Here is a 20391-nt window from a genome sequence, read left to right as displayed (position 1 = left end):
TCCGGGCTTCTAAAGGTGCCTATTCTAAATAAAATGTCATCACCTCAGCCCCAATCATGGTAGGCCTGAGGTGGGCGTGGCACTTATTGGTACCTACACTTTTTCCTCATAGAATATATAGCACCCCAATGTCATTCAACAAATCTCCCGGAAATGGGTTCTTCCAACCTGGGACCCCTGAAATAGCATTAGTCAATAATATTATGTTGATTTTGTAACATTTTTTGACAAGAAGCTTAAAGTATCAAAGTACAGTTCTTGCAATGCTATAACCACTGCAATGGGGTTCATAAATCGACAAGCACGCACAACATGAAACCTCTTCCTCTCCCTAGGGATTGTGGGACTGTTCCTACTGTAGACATGTTATGGTCCATTGCACAGACCAACAAACAATGTCTGAAGTAAAGTGGAGGTAGGAAACAATGCCAGCAGGAAAAAATGTCCTTAGAAAGAAGTACAGTACCATTATTATTAAATGTAGACCTACTATATGATACTCAATACAAAAAAAAAATGAATTATAGGGTTGTATTTATTTAAGTATCGCAGTACATTTTACTTACTTAAATACAGCCTATTAATCATTATTATTAGATTGTATTTACTTAAAATAAATGCAATTTATTTTAAGTAAATGTATTATGATACTTAAAGAAATTCAACAAACAGAAATGATGAAGCTCATGCTAAATTTAGTAAATTAAATACAACCTAATAAATTAGGCCTAGTTAATACAATGAAGAAATAACTGATACTTTCCTAATTATACCATGAACATCAGTAATTACCATATGAGTTGGATTAACTGTGTGTGTGACAGCTCTGTTCTATGTCTTAGCTAACACCCTATACTGAAATTGACTATTCCTTTGTTAATGGTTTTTCTTCCTACTGACATTTTTTCCCACTGGCATGATTTCTGAAGTAAAACTACAGTACCCTGTACCCATGTCATGTATTCATCTACAGTTTCATATCTTGCAATTGGAGCTGTTTATGAGTCCAAAGAAAAGATACTGGTATTCACATCAAGGTAGACTCACAATGCTTTGGCTCATCAATATCATTTACGATGATCATATTACCATTATCAGTTTAACCTCATTTTTACAAAATCTCACTGACGCCGATTTTATTGGCGACAATCTGACAAATACTAAAACACACCATTGTCTATATTTATTATTATATGGTATTTTCTAGTAGTTTAAACCAATGTTGTTCGTAGTTGACTTAAAAAAAAACCCCACAACACACATTGACTATTCAGAACAATACATGCTTATGGTTGATCTAAACTATTGATAATGGTGTAGTATTTCTAAACCACCTCCACAGTTGGAAACATCTCAAGAGGAATAACTACTCAGTGATTACGTTGCTTTCCCAAGCTTTAGAAAAACATGAACTGCTTGATTTCTTGTTTATACATACCAATCAAGAACAAGAATAAATGCAATAAGGCCTAACAATACAATAGGGCCCTATGCTAAATCAACTTTATGCCCCTATGTTTATTAGTGACAGCCAATAAATTTCACAGTAACTGACTGCTTGTTTGTACATACTCTGTACTGTTATATTTCTATCAAAAGAACGAGTCCATCAAGAACAAGGATACCTGCAATAAGGCCTAGCAATATTGTAGGCCCTAATGCTGAATAAACTTTTTGCCCCTTAGTTACTGCAAATAACTTCACAGCAGTCAGTTATATTCTTTTATAGTGAAACTATTTATGGTTTATTAACTAATATGAAAATAATGAATTAGTTATTTTCACATTAATGATTTATGGTACAGGTCTCCCTCGAATTAAAAACAATTTTTGGAACAAGGGTTTCCATGGACTTTGATCTCTAATCAGAATATTAAAGATAAGAAATCTTATATAGAACAACATAAAAAATGGTCTTTAATTGGAGTTGGTCTTTAATTGGAGGGGTCTTTAATTCGAGGCAAACCTGTATTCTGTTCATTCATTCAGATTGATTAACAATAGTTAGGCTACATTTAGCTGGTCAATTGTATCCCAAAATTCTGATCAGCAGACAGAATATACACTGTATATCTAAAACAAGTTTCAGTTGCTTGCTCCTTCATAACATGTGATGTTATGAAGGAGGCTTGATGTCTAGAGTATAATGAAAGAGATCAAATATGTTGACTACTGAACTAGTTGTAATAGTGATATTTTATGCAGAAGTGAATACACCATTGACAAATGGTACAATGATAGATTAGTAGCCAAACTACAGTGTGTGTGTGTGCGCGCGTGTGTGTATGTAATAAGATTACACAGAACAGGTACTTCTGACACTACTTGTAAAGAAGTGCACTGTAATCACAATGTTTTGCCATATTTAGATAACAGTAAAATATACTAACTTTTACACTTTATATTTTCATATTTTATTATTTTTTAATACAAAATACAATGGTCTGAACAGTGATATTGTATGGGGCTGAGACAAGGGCCATCAAGGAATTACAGCTGAAGGTTGCAGAGATGAGGTGTTTAACAGCGATCTGTGGAGTTCATACTGAGAGACTGAATGAAGAATGAGAAGCAGTAATAGATCTCACCAGATGGAGGATGATAATGAGATGACCCGACCCCAATGACGAGACATAGTGAATGAAGTTGGTTTTCATATTTTTATATGTATAATAATACAGTATGTGTATGATTTTCTTGTTATTTTTTAAGTACCTGCATATTTTTTTATACCAATAAATTAATTTAATACTGACAAACAAATAAAAAGCATGATTCTGAATATGCAAAAAGAGTTGTTTTTAAGTCGTAAGTTAACCTTTTTGTGTTGGGCAAACCTGAGAAACATCAATACTTATATTTATTACTTGTAAATGTACTGTACCATAGGGGTATGGTACTCTATTGTGGATTTGTATGAAAGCTTGTGTTGTCAAAATAAATATTTCAAGTAGTCCTTAAAGTATTGTCTGCTTTACCTTCTCTTTACTGTAGTAGTAGTAACAGCTGACTAATGCGACTCTGCATATGAATAATTTGCAATGTTGCACTGTTTAACATTTTATTAATTCAAGTGTATTCCACACATCCAGTGACGGCACCAGTGGGAGGTCAGCAGGGACTTAAGTCCCCCCACCAGACAGGTCAAGCCCCCCTCCCCCTCACATTGGACAGAGCTTTTTGGGTAGTCAGAGTAAAAAAGATACAAAAATAGGCCCACGCCAAGCCAACACATGTCTGTGTGAATACCCCCTCTCGAACCCTTCCCCCAGCTCAGGACTACAAGCTCAAGTCCCCCTGTTGGACAGCTTACAGTAGCCCCTCTCAAGAAAATATATCCTAGAGCCGCCACTGCACACATCATACCTCCTTTCCAAGTGGAAGACCACTGCCAACCGATGTTGCCAGTCCGACAACCTTGGCTATTAATGTTTTAAAGTTCAAATATTCCTTCAGAACAACACCACGTAAAATTGTTTTCATCTCTGGTATACCAGATCCTGAAGACAAAAAAAAATTTAGCATTACTACCAGACAATATGGAAGGAAATATTGACTAAAATAATAATTGTTTATTGTTTACAAAATCTACCAAAATATAGAGGCCAAGAGTTATATGAGAAAATGATATGAAAAAATGACATGAACGATAATAAATATTACATTATTTTTCAAGTATTGCTGGCTATTGATTCATTCATTTTAAAATATATAAGATTACAACATACGGTAAAGCTGGGCACTATCTGTGTCATACGCAGCCGTACGACTGTCGCACAATAAATCCAACTCTGCTCAATGTGAGCGCTAAACGGTGCTACGACCGTCTACCGTTTGTCAGTCTGAACGGATCATCATTAAAAACGGTATATTGCGCACGTGTTGCCGCGTTGCGTTTTACAGAATCATCGTCGGATGTAGTGAGTGCCCGGCTTATAAGCATCAAGAAAGAGACCGACAAACAAACGAGAAGTCAACCACAACCACAACCAGATTTAAAGGATGAGAAAATTAAGATGAGTGTACACTAGACTAAAGCAAATCAGACTGTGCAGAAACTTACAGAAAATATGATACTAGAAACAGTTAATGTTCTTAAGCTCTGTTTACACTATCAAATTTTGTGACAAATTTTTGTGATATGCCCATATTTGGGTGTAGTATGATATCATCATGTCCATAATATGGGCACATCACACAAATTTGTCACATACAATTTGATTAGTGTGGACAGAGCTTTATGTAAAGCTCTATTCACACTATCAAATTTACTGTGACAAAAAGCTGTTGTATGCCCATATATGGTCATGATATGCATATATTAGTCATGATATGATGTCATCATGACAATATTTAAGCATGCCACATGTTTTTGTTTAATAACATATATGTCACATGATAGCCTGGATAAGGCTTAAAAGTCAAATTCAAACTCACCGACAGCCTGAGGTGCTACTAAATGTGCGAACCCTGCTGAAAATACGACGAATATGATAGGATAGAAGCACCAGGCAAGGTATTGCAGGAACGGATGGCCTGCCAATTCACGGTAAACCCATATATGGGCTGAAAAAACAAAAAACAAATACAGTACAAAAGTGATGACTACCTTTTTGATATAAATGATCAGCACTTCCAAAATTATAAGGAACAGTGCTGTTATCGGAGCAGATTCAGTTGGGGGAGGAGAGGGCAGCCATCTACTGTAGGCTAGGTCATATACTTGGCCATCTCTGGGCACCATAGGGCCCGTTCGAGCGAAAAAATATCCGTGCGATTTACCAGTTAATTCCCCCGGTACAAACTTTCTAAAACCGCTCGGACACTAGTCTAATTACCTTTCCATCTGGATTATCAGCGACAATTTTGACCACCAAATTGCTGGGTAGAATACCGTGTATGGAATGACCATGGAGCCGGAGGCGATGATAAATCAACCTTAATTGTTTTTCCAAAAGTTTTGCCCACAACCTAGCGCCAAATTCAATAGGTTTAACGGCCCAGGCGTGGTTGCAGCTCTCCTTCGCCTCCTCACAAATGCACGACGAAGTCTAAATTTAGTAGCATATAGCTAGCTACGCGATTGATTTGTAGATTTACCATTATTCGGAGAAATAAACTTGAATAAACTAGCCTACGTACAGATTTTAAAGCAGCCATTATAAATTATTGAGGTACAATATCGTTCCACCGTGCCGCGCTGTGTGTACGTGGGCCGGTTATAGCAGCAGTAGCAAGTAAACAAAGAATGGGTTATTGACCATGGGATAAGTTGAAATTTTCTTCCGGAGTAGTTTCGTTACACATATTTACCGTGAGCTAAAACTTGCTCGAACGGTCGACCACCCGCTGAGTGCTCAGCGCGATTACCCGGTGAAATAAACGGAATATGGTTGGCGTTTTTTGCTCGAATGGGCCCATAGACATCAACTTCCTTTTGTTGGGACTGAGGTACAGTACTGTGTAGTCTGGACATTAAAATTCCCTCCCTAGGCCCCTCTATTCCAAATTCGTAGATTAAATATTGTACAGCAAACCGTTACCCCAATCCTCCCAGACCCAAACATCATCATTATCAATATCAAATTTTGTCTAAAAAATGTAATTTCTAAGTCGGTGTTTCAGGTATCATTAGCCAAATTAGTATATTCTACTGTAACCTACTGAATTCGGCTAGTCCAAATTTCCAAAAAAACGAATTAAGTAAAATTCACTGTGTATTTTTTTTCCTTCTGTGCTAAACAACTGATATTGAAATATGCATAAATATACTGCAATACACATTCAATTTTGTTACAAAGCTACAAATTTTGTTAAACTTTAATGGTGAGTCACTTTTAAAAAGCATTACTCACTATAATGAATGACTATCCATTGAGGATGGAAGTGTGGACTAGTTTTCACTATCACTTGCATAGGGAGTTCTATTTGATAAGTTCTTATAAAGGATTTCAAATTTGGATTTGCACACTGAGATTGTACGACATGCCTTTTAAGAAAAAAATTCAAAAGACATCATTATAATACACACTTAGTTGTCAAGGCAAATAAGCAGCCATCCAGCTGGTACAACAAATCCTTACAGTTCTGCTTTAGCCATATAAAGTCAAGAAAAAACAAATTTGATATGTTTGAATTTGATGTTTGAACTGATTTTTCGAAGACACAAAACGCTCGACCTTTTTATGAAAAACTTGGGAGCTGTTAATGAGATAGAGATTTTTGAATTTGAAAACTGGGGGAAAAAGTGGAAAAAATGGTGGTTATGCCCCTTTTGCCCCAGTTTTTAATATTTTAAAATCTATATGATTCTACACAGAAAGAAGTGGTACAGGTAGCTCCATGCTATGAATAAGTCTGTGGCTAGGTCAATGACACAGCTTAACACTATTAATTGCAGTTTAAAAACTTAACAATCGCAGAAAATACATGACAGTTGGATGTTACTTTAATCCTGATGACGTGTGTGGGGGCGGCAGGATTAAGATTAACTCTGAGCTGTGAGCAATGCTCCTATTTTGAGTGTGACCTTATTTATTTAGTGCTAAAAAAATTATTGTTTTCATAGTATTCAAATATATTTTAAACTCTTTCGGACTTGTTGAATAAAATATTAATCTTTAATAATAATGCTGAAAAATTTAGAGTACAGTTTTTGTGTATATGCCCCCTCGCAGACAGACACTATGTTGTCGTCCGACAGTTAAAGATGGCTGAAAGGGTAAATCCGCTGGAGGTGCATGATGGGTCATGTGTCATCCTAAGTAGTACCTTATTACTGTACAAGAGTCATAAAAAAAATACAACACCACACATTTCCTGATAACCAAACCCCATGTGGATACTTTATTAATTAACCATAATACAGTAATGCAGTATAGGGCATAGACATCCCGCTGGGAGCCTATTTTTATTTTTACAAGAATTTTTATATTTTATGTTTGTTTACTCGTTATTCTATAGTTTCTTTTATTATTTTTTTTTTTTGTTGTGCAGTAATCTTTGACTTTTGAAAATGTATGACAATATCAGGGTGGACCGACTTACACATAAATTTAAATAATGTGGACCCATTTTCTTAAAAGTTGACCCATTTACGCACAAATATGAAAAATTTTGACCCATTTTACAAGAAATCTGGACTCATTTTGCATGAAATTGCATAATTTGTACCCATTTTTAAAAATGTGCACCCATTCTTTGTGGACCCATTAGAAAAATTGCGTGGGACTGTCACAATAGCTAGCTATGGCATTGATTGAAAGTGTACTAGACAATATTTAGAAAGGTTACAGTGTCTTGGTCTATCTCATACTACTGTTCAGTACTGAACAGATGTTTATTGTGTTGAGATATTCCCCAAAGGACCAAATGCAAGCTGTTAAAAGCTGTTAATAACCCTGATTCTCATCCCAGCATGTTTAAATGGTTTTTAACTACAATATAGTAAAGCTGAGTTAACAGATAACAACGGTATGAAGGAAGTCGCATATACAGTGTTGGCATTCTAACCAGTGTATTGGGGTTGCTCTCTGAATCCTTTAATGTATAATAATGAATGTCTTTTTCTGGGTATGACTACTACATTCAAATTAATGGTTATCATTACTGACACTAAAGGTTTCTCTCTAATTAAAGACTCCTCCAATTAGAGGCCACCTCCAATTAAAGACCCCTTTTCTGTGGTCCCAAATTAGAAAATGTCTTTTATCTTTATCATTCTAATTAGAGACCAAAGCTGTTAAAGACCATGAAACCCATAGTCCTAAAAGTGGTTTTTAATTGGAGGGAGAAATGTATTATAATTATATTATCATTTTTCATTACCTATCAATATAATTTTGTTTTCGAGGGGTGTTCTCATGTTTGAGAAAGAATAGGCGATTAGTCAGTTTATCCAGGTAAGTATTCATAAAATAGACTATAATTAAACTATTAAAATCAATTTGGTATCAATTTTCAATCATATTTCACTAATGTGTACTGGACACTAATTATAAAGTTTTTATCAAACAATTTCATAAATATTATTATTTATCAGTTTTATTTATAGTGTTTTATCATTGTATAATAATACAAACTATTTTAAATTAACACTAATTTTTAGAAATGAATAATCTATTTAATAACTGCATAGTAATGTAATTCTATTTTTAAATATTAATGAAAACAGAATGAAACTCTTAATACATTAACATGTAAGGTGCCCATAGAGTTCAGCTTTTGAGTTTGAAATGGATGTAAATGTGATGTTATAGTTTATTCCCACAGTCTAGGAAACATTAAGATAAATCATTAACCAGAAACACAGGAATTGAAACCAAAGCATCTTGTCTCAAAACTACAATTCTTGGAAAATATACTTCAATATTTGAAATCCGAATGAGAAAATATTTTTTCTCAAAAATTAATGTGATGTAAATAACATTCAGATCCATACTTGTTCAACACCCTAAAAGTTCTGGTAATTTCTACTGTGATCAATTTACTTTTTGTATTACAACAATATCTGTCAATGATTAATAACTTACTTGGTCTGAAACCAAAAGGTCCACTGATTAATCTCAGATAAGATAGTATAATACATACTTCAAGTATCGAAATTCAAATGCATGGCATCGTATCAGGATTCAATATTACGACATTAATTATGTCATCATTAGGAATGAAAAATTATCCATATTTACAAGATTATATGTAAAAGTACCAAAAGTGTTTAACCAATCAAAACATTACCCCTAGTAGGTTACATAGTTATGAATAAACTAAAGATCAAAGCATCCTTACCCTACCCTGATCAAAGCTACCTAGAAAAACAAAGAAAGTTCATTTGAAGCTTTCAGCCCATTGTTTTAAGCAATGGGTGTAGCCTACGTATATCAAACCAATTTTGCAAACTGTCGATTATGTTAGTATTAGAAAATATTATACCTAATTTATTACTTACATTACTGGCCACATTATCGTTTTCAATTATACCTTGTAAACCTAAAACATATTGGAATCCCCACATTTTAAATGATCATTTATGACACTATCTGATTGTGAAGAATGTTCTTTAAGTCTAGTTATTAAGCATCTATCTGTCTTACCAGATATAATCACTAATTAATCATTTTTTAAATAATTTTTTGAGGTTTTCCCCATTAACTATAACTATTAAAATAAATTGTTTATTTTAGCTTTCTATAGTATATTTGTTTATTCAAATAATTGTTTGAATATTTGCTAAATTCCATTTAGGTGAAATTCCCTACCTGTTTGAAATTTTGCAATAGTGTAGTCTAATCCAAAAGACAGGAGAGCCATCAGCATCCCCAGAAGAAAGAGAAAAATCCAGTCTTCTCCAATTTTACTGAACGTCCAATCACGAATCCAGACCAACTTTGCTATTATAGAAAAAAGAAAATACATACAAATGTAAAAATACATACAAATGTAAAAATACATACAAATGTAAAAATACATACAAATGTAAAAATATATACAAATGTAAAAATACATACAAATGTAAAAATACATACAAATGTAAAAATACATACAAATGTAAAAATACATACAAATGTAAAAATACATATAAATGTAAAAATACATACAAATGTGCACCAGATGACATGACTAATATGAATGTCATTTAATTTCACAAATTTATAGTCATTGAGACAGAATCAAATCATCAAATTATTATTATCATCGGTCTCATCATCAAATTATCATTTATCATCTGCTTTATTATCAAATTAAATCAATATCATTAATATCATCAAGCCATAATGCATCGTCAAACTATAATTCGTTATTTATCATCGGTCTCATCATCAAATTATCATTTATCATCTGCTTTATTATCAAATTAAATCAATATCATTAATATCATCAAGCCATAATGCATCATCATCAAACTATAATTCTTCGTCATTTTTATCATCATGAAATCATAATTCATCTGACATGATCAAATCGTCCATCTGTAACATCCCCATCATCATCATTACCACCATCACATCATCATCATCACAGCATCATCATCATTAGCATCATCATTACTATCTAGTATTGTTTAAATAATCATCCTGTATTTTCATATAATAGTAAATCATAACTTTGTATCATTATGATCAACATATTTATCATATCATCATCAAATACCATTCAATATCATCATTATCTTCATCAAGTTATGACTGATTGCAATAATTATCAAATTATCATTTATCGCCAGACTGTTAGTCTTGATATTAATTATCAAAAGATATCACCACCATTCAAAATATCATTTAAAATAGTTGGTATTATGATTAATTTGAACAATTATGATCAATATATTTATCATATCATCATCAAATACCATTCAATATCATCATCTTCATCAAGTTATGACTGATTGCAATAATTATCAAATTATCATTTATCGCCATACTGCTTATCATCAATCAAATATAAATAATCATTATTAAAATGTTAGTCTTGATATTAATTATCAAAAGATATCACCATCATTCAAAATATCATTTAAAATAGCTGGTACAGTATTAGGATTAATTTGAACATTTATGATCAATATATTTATCATATCATCATCAAATACCATTCAATATCATCATTATCTTCATCAAGTTATGACTGATTGCAATAATTATCAAATTATCATTTATCGCCATACTGCTTATTATCAATCAAATTAAATAATCATTATTAGAATATTAGTCTTGATATTAATTATCAAAAGATATCACCATCATTCAAAATATCATTTAAAATAGTTGGTATTATGATTAATTTGAACAATTATGATCAATATATTTATCATATCATCATCAAATACCATTTAATATCATCATTATCTTCATCAAGTTATGACTGATTGCAATAATTATCAAATTATCATTTATCGCCATACTGCTTATTATCAATCAAATTAAATAATCATTATTAAAATGTTAGTCTTGATATTAATTATCAAAAGATATCCCCATCATTCAAAATATCATTTAAAATAGTTGGTATTATGATTAATTTAAACAATTTTCATCAGTTTAGTTTTAGATTTTACACTCAGTGATTAAAAAAAGGAATAATAAAAAAAAAGAAAGCGATTATCAGGTTAAATGTGACCTCCAGGTCAAACCATTGCAAAGGTGGATCGTATACGCGCACACTTTCAAAGTGATTAGTCCTTTTGTTCTTATCCTAGGGCTACAAGCTAAAGTGTCAACAAACATGTGGAGTGACAAAATTACTTTTTTTTGTAATAATTTTGGTGGGGGGAATTTGGATCTAGGCCTCTCCATTCTTCTGAGTCTACCATTGTCCTTGTTCATTCGTTGTGCAGATGAGCACAACCGAAATCATTCACATGAAAATATATTGTCTCGATGGCGAGAAATAAAGTTTGGAAAATGTGTTGTATAAACCAAATGGTGATGTAATTTCTACCGTGAAAACCGATTTTCGTAAAAGCAAAAATGCAGTTGCAACGCAGGCAGGTGGCACTCATTAAAAAAGCAGTTAAGTGTTTATCGGTAGATACACGCCTATACAGTAACCTACTGTACATAATTTTTTCACCACAGCCCCAACCACGGTAACTACTGGTGAGGCCCATTTGTAGGGGTACCTACAATGGACACCAGATGGGGAATTCCTGACTCCACTGCTATTTCTACAAATTTATACTAATTCAATATGTCAGTAAATGCTCACCAAACAGTTTTGCAGGAACAATTAACTTTTTTTCAATGTAAATATTTAGGCTAGGTTTTACAATTGTTGTTATTAAAAGATAGTATTGCAATAGTGTCCTTGGCATTGTGTATGGTTAATATTGACCTCTACTATGGTTACATTCTTAATCGTTGTATAACTTAATTTATTTACACTCCGTTATTTGTACGAGTATAGTAACTGAAACAGTAGCAACAACAATGGCTAAATGCAGATGTGGGTAGAGAGAATAGATGAGCTAAGGCCCAATAAAAAAAGTTATTAGTTTATCACCCTCGCGTGCATGTCTTTTATGGTACTAAAAAATTAAAAAAAATTGTGAAAAATTTTTTTTTTGAATTTTTTTTTTAAATTATTTTATTTATTAATTTTTTTCATTTATTTTCAAGTTATGACTGATTGCAATAATTATCAAATTATCATTTATCGCCATACTGCTTATTATCAATCAAATTAAATAATCATTATTAGAATGTTAGTCTTGATATTAATTATCAAAAGATATCACCACCATTCAAAATATCATTTAAAATAGTTGGTATTATGATTAATTTGAACAATTATGATCAATATATTTATCATATCATCATCAAATACCATTCAATATCATCATTATCTTCATCAAGTTATGACTGATTGCAATAATTATCAAATTATCATTTATCGCCATACTGCTTATTATCAATCAAATTAAATAATCATTATTAGAATGTTAGTCTTGATATTAATTATCAAAAGATATCACCATCATTCAAAATATCTTTTAAAATAGTTGGTATTATGATTAATTTAAACAATTTTCATCAGTTTAGTTTTAGATTTTATACTCAGTGATTAAAAAAAGGAATAATAAAAAAAACGAAGCCTATACACAATTGCTTGTTAAGTTGTGGGAGGTGGCACCAGAGGGTGGGCCAGCTAGGCCCAGCCACCAGGGATACCTGGACCAGCCAATGAGGAGGCAGAATAAAATCTGTCAGGGAAAAATTAATCATAATCTTTCTGTAAGCCAGAAACTGCTGGCCATCTTCAGGCATCTAGACATAGGACTTGTTTCTACTGGAAAGGAAAAACTGATTAAAAAAATGCAATGGATCGTGTTTGAACGGCAAATAACCAATTTTGGCTGTGCACTTTTTAGCTGCAACACAAAAAGCGATTATCAGGTTAAATGTGACCTCCAGGTCAAACCATTACAAAGCTGGATCGTATCTCGCGCACACTTTCAAAGTGATTAGTCCTTTTATTTTTATCCTAGGGCTACAAGCTAAAGTGTCAACAAACATGTGGAGTGACAAAATTACTTTTTTTGTAATAATTTTGGTGGGGGAATTTGGACCTAGGCCTCTCCGTTCTTCTGGGTCTACCATTGTCCTTGTTCATTCGTTGTGCCGATGAGCACAACCGAAATCATTCACGTGAAAATATAATGTCTCGATGGCGAGAAATAAAGTTTGGAAAACGTGTTGTATAAACCAAATGGTGATGTAATTTCTACCGTGAAAACTGCAAGCAGTTAGTTAAAAAAAAATTGATTATTTTGTGTTTATCAGTAGATACACACCCATACAGTAACCTACTGTACATATTTTTCCACCATAGCCCCAACCACGGTAACTACTGGTGAGGCCCATTTGTAGGGGTACCCACAATGGACACCAGTTGGGGAACTCCTGACTCCACTGCTATTACTACAAATTTATACACATTCAATATGTCAGTAAATGCTCACCAAACAGTTTAATAAAATTTGCAGGAACAATTAACCTTTTTTCAATGTAAATATTTAAGCTAGGTTTTACAATTGTTATTATTAAAAGATAGTATTGCAATAGTGTCCTTGGCATTGTGTATGGTTAATATTGACCTCTACTATGGTTACATTCTTAATCGTTGTATAACTTAATTTATTTACACTCCGTTATTTGTACGAGTATAGTAACTGAAACAGTAGCAACAACAATGGCTAAATGCAGATGTGGGTAGAGAGAATAGATGAGCTAAGGCCCAATAAAAAAAGTTATTAGTTTATCACCCTCGCGCGCATGTCTTTTATGGTACTAAAAAAAAAAAAAAATTGTGAAAACAATTTTTTTTGTTGAATTTTTTTTTTAAATTATTTTATTTATTTATTTTTTTCATTTATTTTATAAATAGTTAGTAGATATTGTTTGCTTTATCTAAATCATGTTTTAATTTGAAAAGGAACCAGCAAACAACCCAAGGATGATATTTGGCTTTAGCAAAATTAAAAATTAAAAAAAAAAACCTCCCTCCCTCATCACTTTTCCTGCCCAGATAGGGTGATAAACTAATAATATTTTTTATAGGGCCTAATGTATAAAGAAAATACTGAAAAGTTGATATTAACACTATGAAAAAGAACTAAAGATGCTTATGATATGAGAGAGGCTTTAACAGTAGTGGAAAGTTCTGATGATATTATTTATTGATGATGATGATGTGTAAAACTGGTTGTAAAAATACAGCACCCATAACCAAGTTTCTCCATTGTCATTTTTAAAAATTTGATGGCCTATCCACTGCCAAAAAATCTGTTCAAACAAAACTTAAAATGAACATTCTTCAAATTCAGATGTTCCTTCTAAACATTTAACTTACCAAACAAAGTTTCTTTCTTCAAACACATCAACTCAGGTGATACAAAATGAAATAAAACAAAACTCAACATGAATCAGACTGGAATATATGATGGGAGAATCTTCAAAGCATCTGAAGTAAACTTCCAGTTTGAAGAGTTACTGCTACAATAAGTGAAATACATAGTGTTCTTGTCCATCAGCGAATTAAAAATAGACTAAATTTAGAACCGCATAATATAAAGATCAAAGACGCAAAGACAAATAAACGGCACATATTTCTGGCAGCTGCTTGGGCAATGCTCTGCTAACTAATTCGCAGACTATCGTAAAAAATTGGGACTTATTCCCTGATGTCTTCTTCATATCATTACTAGCATTGTAAATTGGAAATCAATAACGTACGGTTTGTTAGTCTAACGTAATGTGGACGTCATTGCATGTTGATGATATCCAGGATGAGCCACAGGGTGGATAGAAAGTTAAGACTGATTATTGAGGACTGACTATTCTTAATGGCCTGTGGGTGATGGTATACCAATGGCCCCTGGGTGAGGACATTACCTTTTAAATGGTCCACTGGATCTGGTTCATTTTTAGACAGGATGGTATAATTCATTCTGAAGGCTTGCATTTTCATTTCATATTTAATCTACTGTAAACTGGGTATATAGAATAGAATAGAAGAACAAATAAATGAAATGACTAATCCGGTTCTTATCTTAGCACTTAAAAAAACTAACATTTGTTAGCTAATGAGCTAGATAGCTTTCGTCCACACAGTGGACTTCATCAGGGGAATGTACAACAAATGGGATAAAATACATGTCAGTGATAACAAGGGGAGATACTACAACTACAAAGTATGCAAATATGGTAGATATTGGTAAAATCTGCAGAAATAAACAGCACTAAAAGGATAAACTATTCATTCTAGCAATCTTCTAAGCTATATTCATACTAACAAATCATTGTGGGGGAGCGGGCTATATTCATCCTAACAAATTATTAACAATAGCTTTACTGTAGAAGACCAATGTAATTTCTATTTAATAACGCTGTACTTTGACTATCATACACATCATGTGCACAACCAGTACCTACAGGTATACATCTCAAGAGAGGGGTCAGGGGCTTTATTTCTCTGTCTTAGCTGCAATTACACTAGACACATTGCGACACGATAAAAATGCGCTCAGTGTTGAAGAATATAATTGACGCGATAATATGCCGTTTTCGAGTCATTATTGTGTCTATTGTAAATGTAGCATTAAAGGTCACGCTCTTAGTTTATGACTTGTCCGAGAAAAAAATTTAAATTTTTACTGGACTTGAGATAGATCCTTGTGCTCCCTACCCCAATCCCACTGTTTATCAACTACTGTACTGAAACAGTGCTAAAGGGGTACTAAAGAATAACCATACATGTATTTTTTTGTGGGGAGGGGGGGTCTATATTCATTCATTCTTCTATTTACTTTAACTGACCCATTAGCACCCTGATTTTCATACTAAATAAAGATCATAGACACAGTCCATAAGGTGTCTCAAAAATTTCAAAATATAAAGTATTTTTAATTAAGATTACACTAAATTATTTACTTTTTAAATAGCTTTATATGTACTGTAGCTAAGAAAAAAATGATTAGATGGAAAGTGTGGGTAGGAAAAAAGAACTACAGTATAGCTATGATTGTTATTGTGAGCTTCCAGATCAGGCTACATTTTAAATGTTAATGGAATTTACAGGATAATATAATCACTGAGACAGGCTGAGAAATGCATGACATCATCTTGTACCATATCATACACATTTTGCCAATGGCTAGCTTTACAGTCTTTACTATATTGACCCAAACCAGCTGTGGATTACATCTAGGTGACCTAAGAACAGCACTTGAAAAAGTTTAGTTAATTTCACCATCACTGCATGCAAACTATTAGGCCCAATAAAAAAATTATTAGTTTATCACCCTCGCGCACATACCTTTTAACCTACTGAAAAACATTTTTTTTTAAATTTTATTTATTTTTTTTAAAATTATTTTTCTTTCCAATTTTTAAATTACATGGTTAGTAGATATTGTTTGTAGTATCTCAGTCATGTTCTACTTTGAATATCAATGTACCTGCAAACAACCCAAGGGTGATTTGGCTTTAGCAAAATGAAAAAAAGCCTCCCTCTTCCCTCCACACTTTTCCAGCCTAGATAGGGTGATACTAATATTTGTTAATCCTTGGCCTTAATTACGGCAAAGCCTATAAACGTAGTTCCTTAGGACAAAGTTTACAGACTATGAAAATTAAAACAATGTGTAATAGTGTATATTATTAAATGACAAAGTCACTCAAAAGATTAAAAAAATGAAATTAACTGTTGTCACAATATATCTTCTACAATTGCTATAAGTATATTTTAAAATACATACAATTTGAATTTTCTATTCTGGCTATCTTGAATGAAAATAAAACTTAACCAGAATGAAATGAAAAGTAGAGAATTACATTAATAAGTTTTGGAAATAATAAAACTTGTAGTAGAAATAAACTGCTTGAATTGAACACTTAACGAAATTGTTAAAAAAAAAACCAAATTAAGTTTTTATACCATATTTTGCATTTACGTCAACTCATTCACACACACATCCGGCATTAACATTTTTAGGAGGTAAGGTAATTAATTTTGTATTACTCTTTGTTCCCTGAAGATTAATGAAAAGTCAATATATTAACAGCAGTGTCTGTAGAATTTAGTTAATCATGATAATAAACCAGCTAAGTCTTAAAGAAGGCCTGTCTGTCATTGCAATTTGCTAAGTAACAACTCTGTGCAATGTGAGTCAAGATCCTGTGTTCTGTAATGATGTACAATGTAAAAAAAAAATGCTTGGTGGAAAAAATTGTTGCCATAGCCTATACTGTAGATATATTTATTACCAATACAGTACATGTAAGTAACATCTCCCAATTACGTACCCCTTCGTCCGAACATGGTTGTAAATGAGAAAATTCGTAATTCAGAGAGTTCAAATTTTCAGCATCTCAGTGTGGTGAGGGTAGGCCTTGGCCATGCTACCAAGTACAGGGCTGGGTAGGCCTAAGCCTTGCCAAAGGAGAAAAATTTTGTCACAAAATATGACTTGGATTTTATTGTTTTCCGCAACAAAATAATACTTTACAGAAGCCAAAATTACCTGTGCTCACTATGAAGTATTAATTTGAACATGACCATAAATGCCTAAAATGAGTGTTATTATTCTTTTCATAAAGATCGCGAATCCATGTGAATAGCGCTCCCAATGATCACAAAGTGAGAATTACTTTACAGTATGCCTGAACAAGCATGCACGAATATAACATATCTCGGCTGAAAACGATTGATATTTCTTGCTTTAAACTTAGTTTTATATCACTTTATTGGTTTGAATGTTTACTCTCTTAGCTGATGTAACAATTTAAGGTATTTTGGAAGACTTTTATATACATTTTAAAGTGTTTTTGTAGTTAAAAAAACAATCGTTCGTAATGACGTCATTGCCACAAATTCGGTTCATAAAATCGAGAGTTCGTAAATGGGAGGTTCGTAATTGGGAGATGTTATTGCATTATGAAAAAAATCAAGATTTCTATAATAAATTAATCAACACTTCAAATTCAGAAAAAGAAAAACAACATGCAGTTGCATTACCAAGTGTAAACGTCACAGTCATGTTACATTGATTCTTGTTTATTGACAATTATTCTCAACAACACAGTATCTTATTAGTGGAGATGACAGAAAAAAACCATTAGCACATTCTCACATAAATTTATCTTTTTAGCACAAACAACAGTTCTACAGTTTCTACTGTTTTTATAATCTGATTGGTCGTTTTTTAAAACAAGCACAGCTGAATTGCTCTACAAGGTCAATTGCCAGACGATAACAAAGTGTCTACTCCCCTCCCACCCTGGGGCAGCAGGCACAAAAAGCCAGTGTAGGGTAGGCCTACAGTAGATGAATCATAACATAAAAAATAATTTACTTACTTACTTAATTAACCCATCATCAATTCATTCTTTAATTAACAATCAATAAAAAGAATGTGACATAGTGTAAAACCCAGGTCATGGCTTAATCAGGCACATGCAGGGTATGGACAACAAGGATTAAAGATAAAACAAGGTATTGCTAAACCCCGCAAACCTCCAAAAACACACTGTAGAGACCAACCAAACCACTTGATTGTGCTCTTATACGCACAACTACAAATTTTAGATTTAATCATTCATGTTCTTTATTATGTGCAGATGGTACGTAAAATGCAAATTTACTACTGCAATAAAGCAATACATGAATAAGGTGAGCACAATTTTAAATACAGGAAAATAAGATTTTGATAACACTTAAAAACTTATAAAATGGTAATAGGACTCACTTGGTATCTCAATAAAAACATTAAAAAGGTTATGTTCATAATAACCTATGTTTTGGTTAAAATTTAATTTTTTTTTGTGGAAAATACTGAAAATACACTGCAAACCTCCAAAAACACACTGCAAACCCCATCGAAGCCCCTTGATTATAATTGTATCATGTACTGTTGTATAGGACTTACTTGGTATCGCAATAAAATAATTAAATAATTTTATTTTCATAACCTATTTTTGTGTAAATAAAGCCAATTTTTGTTTTAAAAAATTGCTTAAACCCTGCAAACCTCCAAAAACACACCGCAAACCCAATCCAAACCTCTTGATTATGATTGTATTATGTAGTAGTACTCACTTGGAATCTCAATAAAAAAAATTAAATATTAATCATATTATAACATCTTATTTAGGGGTAAAAAAGGCCAATTTTTGTTTGAAATACTGCGCCACAAAAAAATGTTTAAAACGAAGAAATGAATTAATGGCACTTCACCCACTCAGGCGAGTGTCTAGTGCCCCAAATAGCATAGCTACTTGTCAATGCCAGCTCGCAAATTTGTTTTTTATACGCTTTACATCGCTTACTACTTAATCTAAAAATATTATTTAATTTTGTTTCATTTTCCTTGGAACATACTCCCCTAGAATCAACCAGCCTCCAGGCAAAACAACATATAACCTTTATCTTTCATATCGTTGTCTTTAATACTCATCAACATTGTCTACAACTCAAAAAACATTCATCATCACCATCACTACCAACGCCGTCATCCTCATTCTCTCCTCATCATCACCAACTACCGCCACCACCATTATGTGTTCCCAACATTGACATCAATATTACTATCAGTGACATCAGTATCATCACATCATCGCGACCATAACTGTCGTCATCATACAGTACTGTATCTGTAGTATCTCACAGAATAGAACAACATTCTTCAAAATGCTAGAAAAAAGTTGTATAATGTTTTCATTGTCTTACTTTTACATTTCTGACAGTAAGTATCGTCACGATACTCTCTAAATTCGTCCTCTTTAGACTTTTGTTCGCGTTCTACACGTAACCTTGCAGCTTCAGATTTTGCAAATTGTCCAAGTTCCTTTGTATATCTACCATGCATCTGGTAAGTAAATTATTATATAACAATTAGTACACAATACTCAAGTTTTATTTTTCTTTTTTTTAATAATATTTTAAGTAATTGATCTTTAATTAATAAATATTATATATTCCCCACACAGCCCTAATTATTTTATAGTATGGGTCTGGCTGGAAAGATGACAGCACAGATTATGCTTGATTTGAAACCATTTTGTGTCAAGCCAGAAGAGAACCTAAACTAAAGGCCATGCAATACCAAACAGAATGTAAAAAAGATTTTAACTTGCTTAACACAGAAAACACTGTGACTGTACTAATCATATAGTATTTTTTTACCATAGGCATATGTAGGCACCACACGATGCGTGACGTCACGCACTTCATTTAGTGTCATTAGCCAAGTTCAGCCAAGCGTGTTTTTGTCAACAAAAGGCCTTAAGAAAATATTCATATAAAATGCTTTTTGATTGGTTGAGACGTTTCCATCAGGTCAATCAGGTCACTCAGGGGTCGAAGTAGTACACCATGAAGTTATCAACTTTTGAAAAT

The 20391-nt window shown here is 32.7% G+C and overlaps 1 protein-coding gene across 2 annotated transcripts in view; it reads right to left on the bottom strand.

The window, feature by feature from the left end:
- LOC117106639 (chloride channel protein 2-like) overlaps window positions 1–20391 on the bottom strand; it is a 50211-nt gene that overhangs the window by 28199 nt on the left and 1621 nt on the right. For both annotated transcript variants that reach the window (XM_033248035.1, XM_033248036.1), the window contains exons 2-5: window positions 19723–19861; window positions 9258–9389; window positions 4438–4566; window positions 3367–3500 (exon numbers count right to left, since the gene is read on the bottom strand). In XM_033248035.1, the coding sequence (XP_033103926.1) occupies window positions 3367–3500; window positions 4438–4566; window positions 9258–9389; window positions 19723–19861 (534 nt within the window). The remainder of the gene's footprint in view (window positions 1–3366; window positions 3501–4437; window positions 4567–9257; window positions 9390–19722; window positions 19862–20391) is intronic.

This window comes from Anneissia japonica, unplaced genomic scaffold (genome assembly GCF_011630105.1).
Source record: "Anneissia japonica isolate Jap-2015-1 unplaced genomic scaffold, ASM1163010v1 scaffold1306_len716249_cov185, whole genome shotgun sequence".
NCBI lineage: Eukaryota > Metazoa > Echinodermata > Crinoidea > Comatulida > Comatulidae > Anneissia > Anneissia japonica.
Note: the sequence above shows the minus strand (reverse complement) of the source record. Positions and strands in the feature narration are given on the sequence as shown.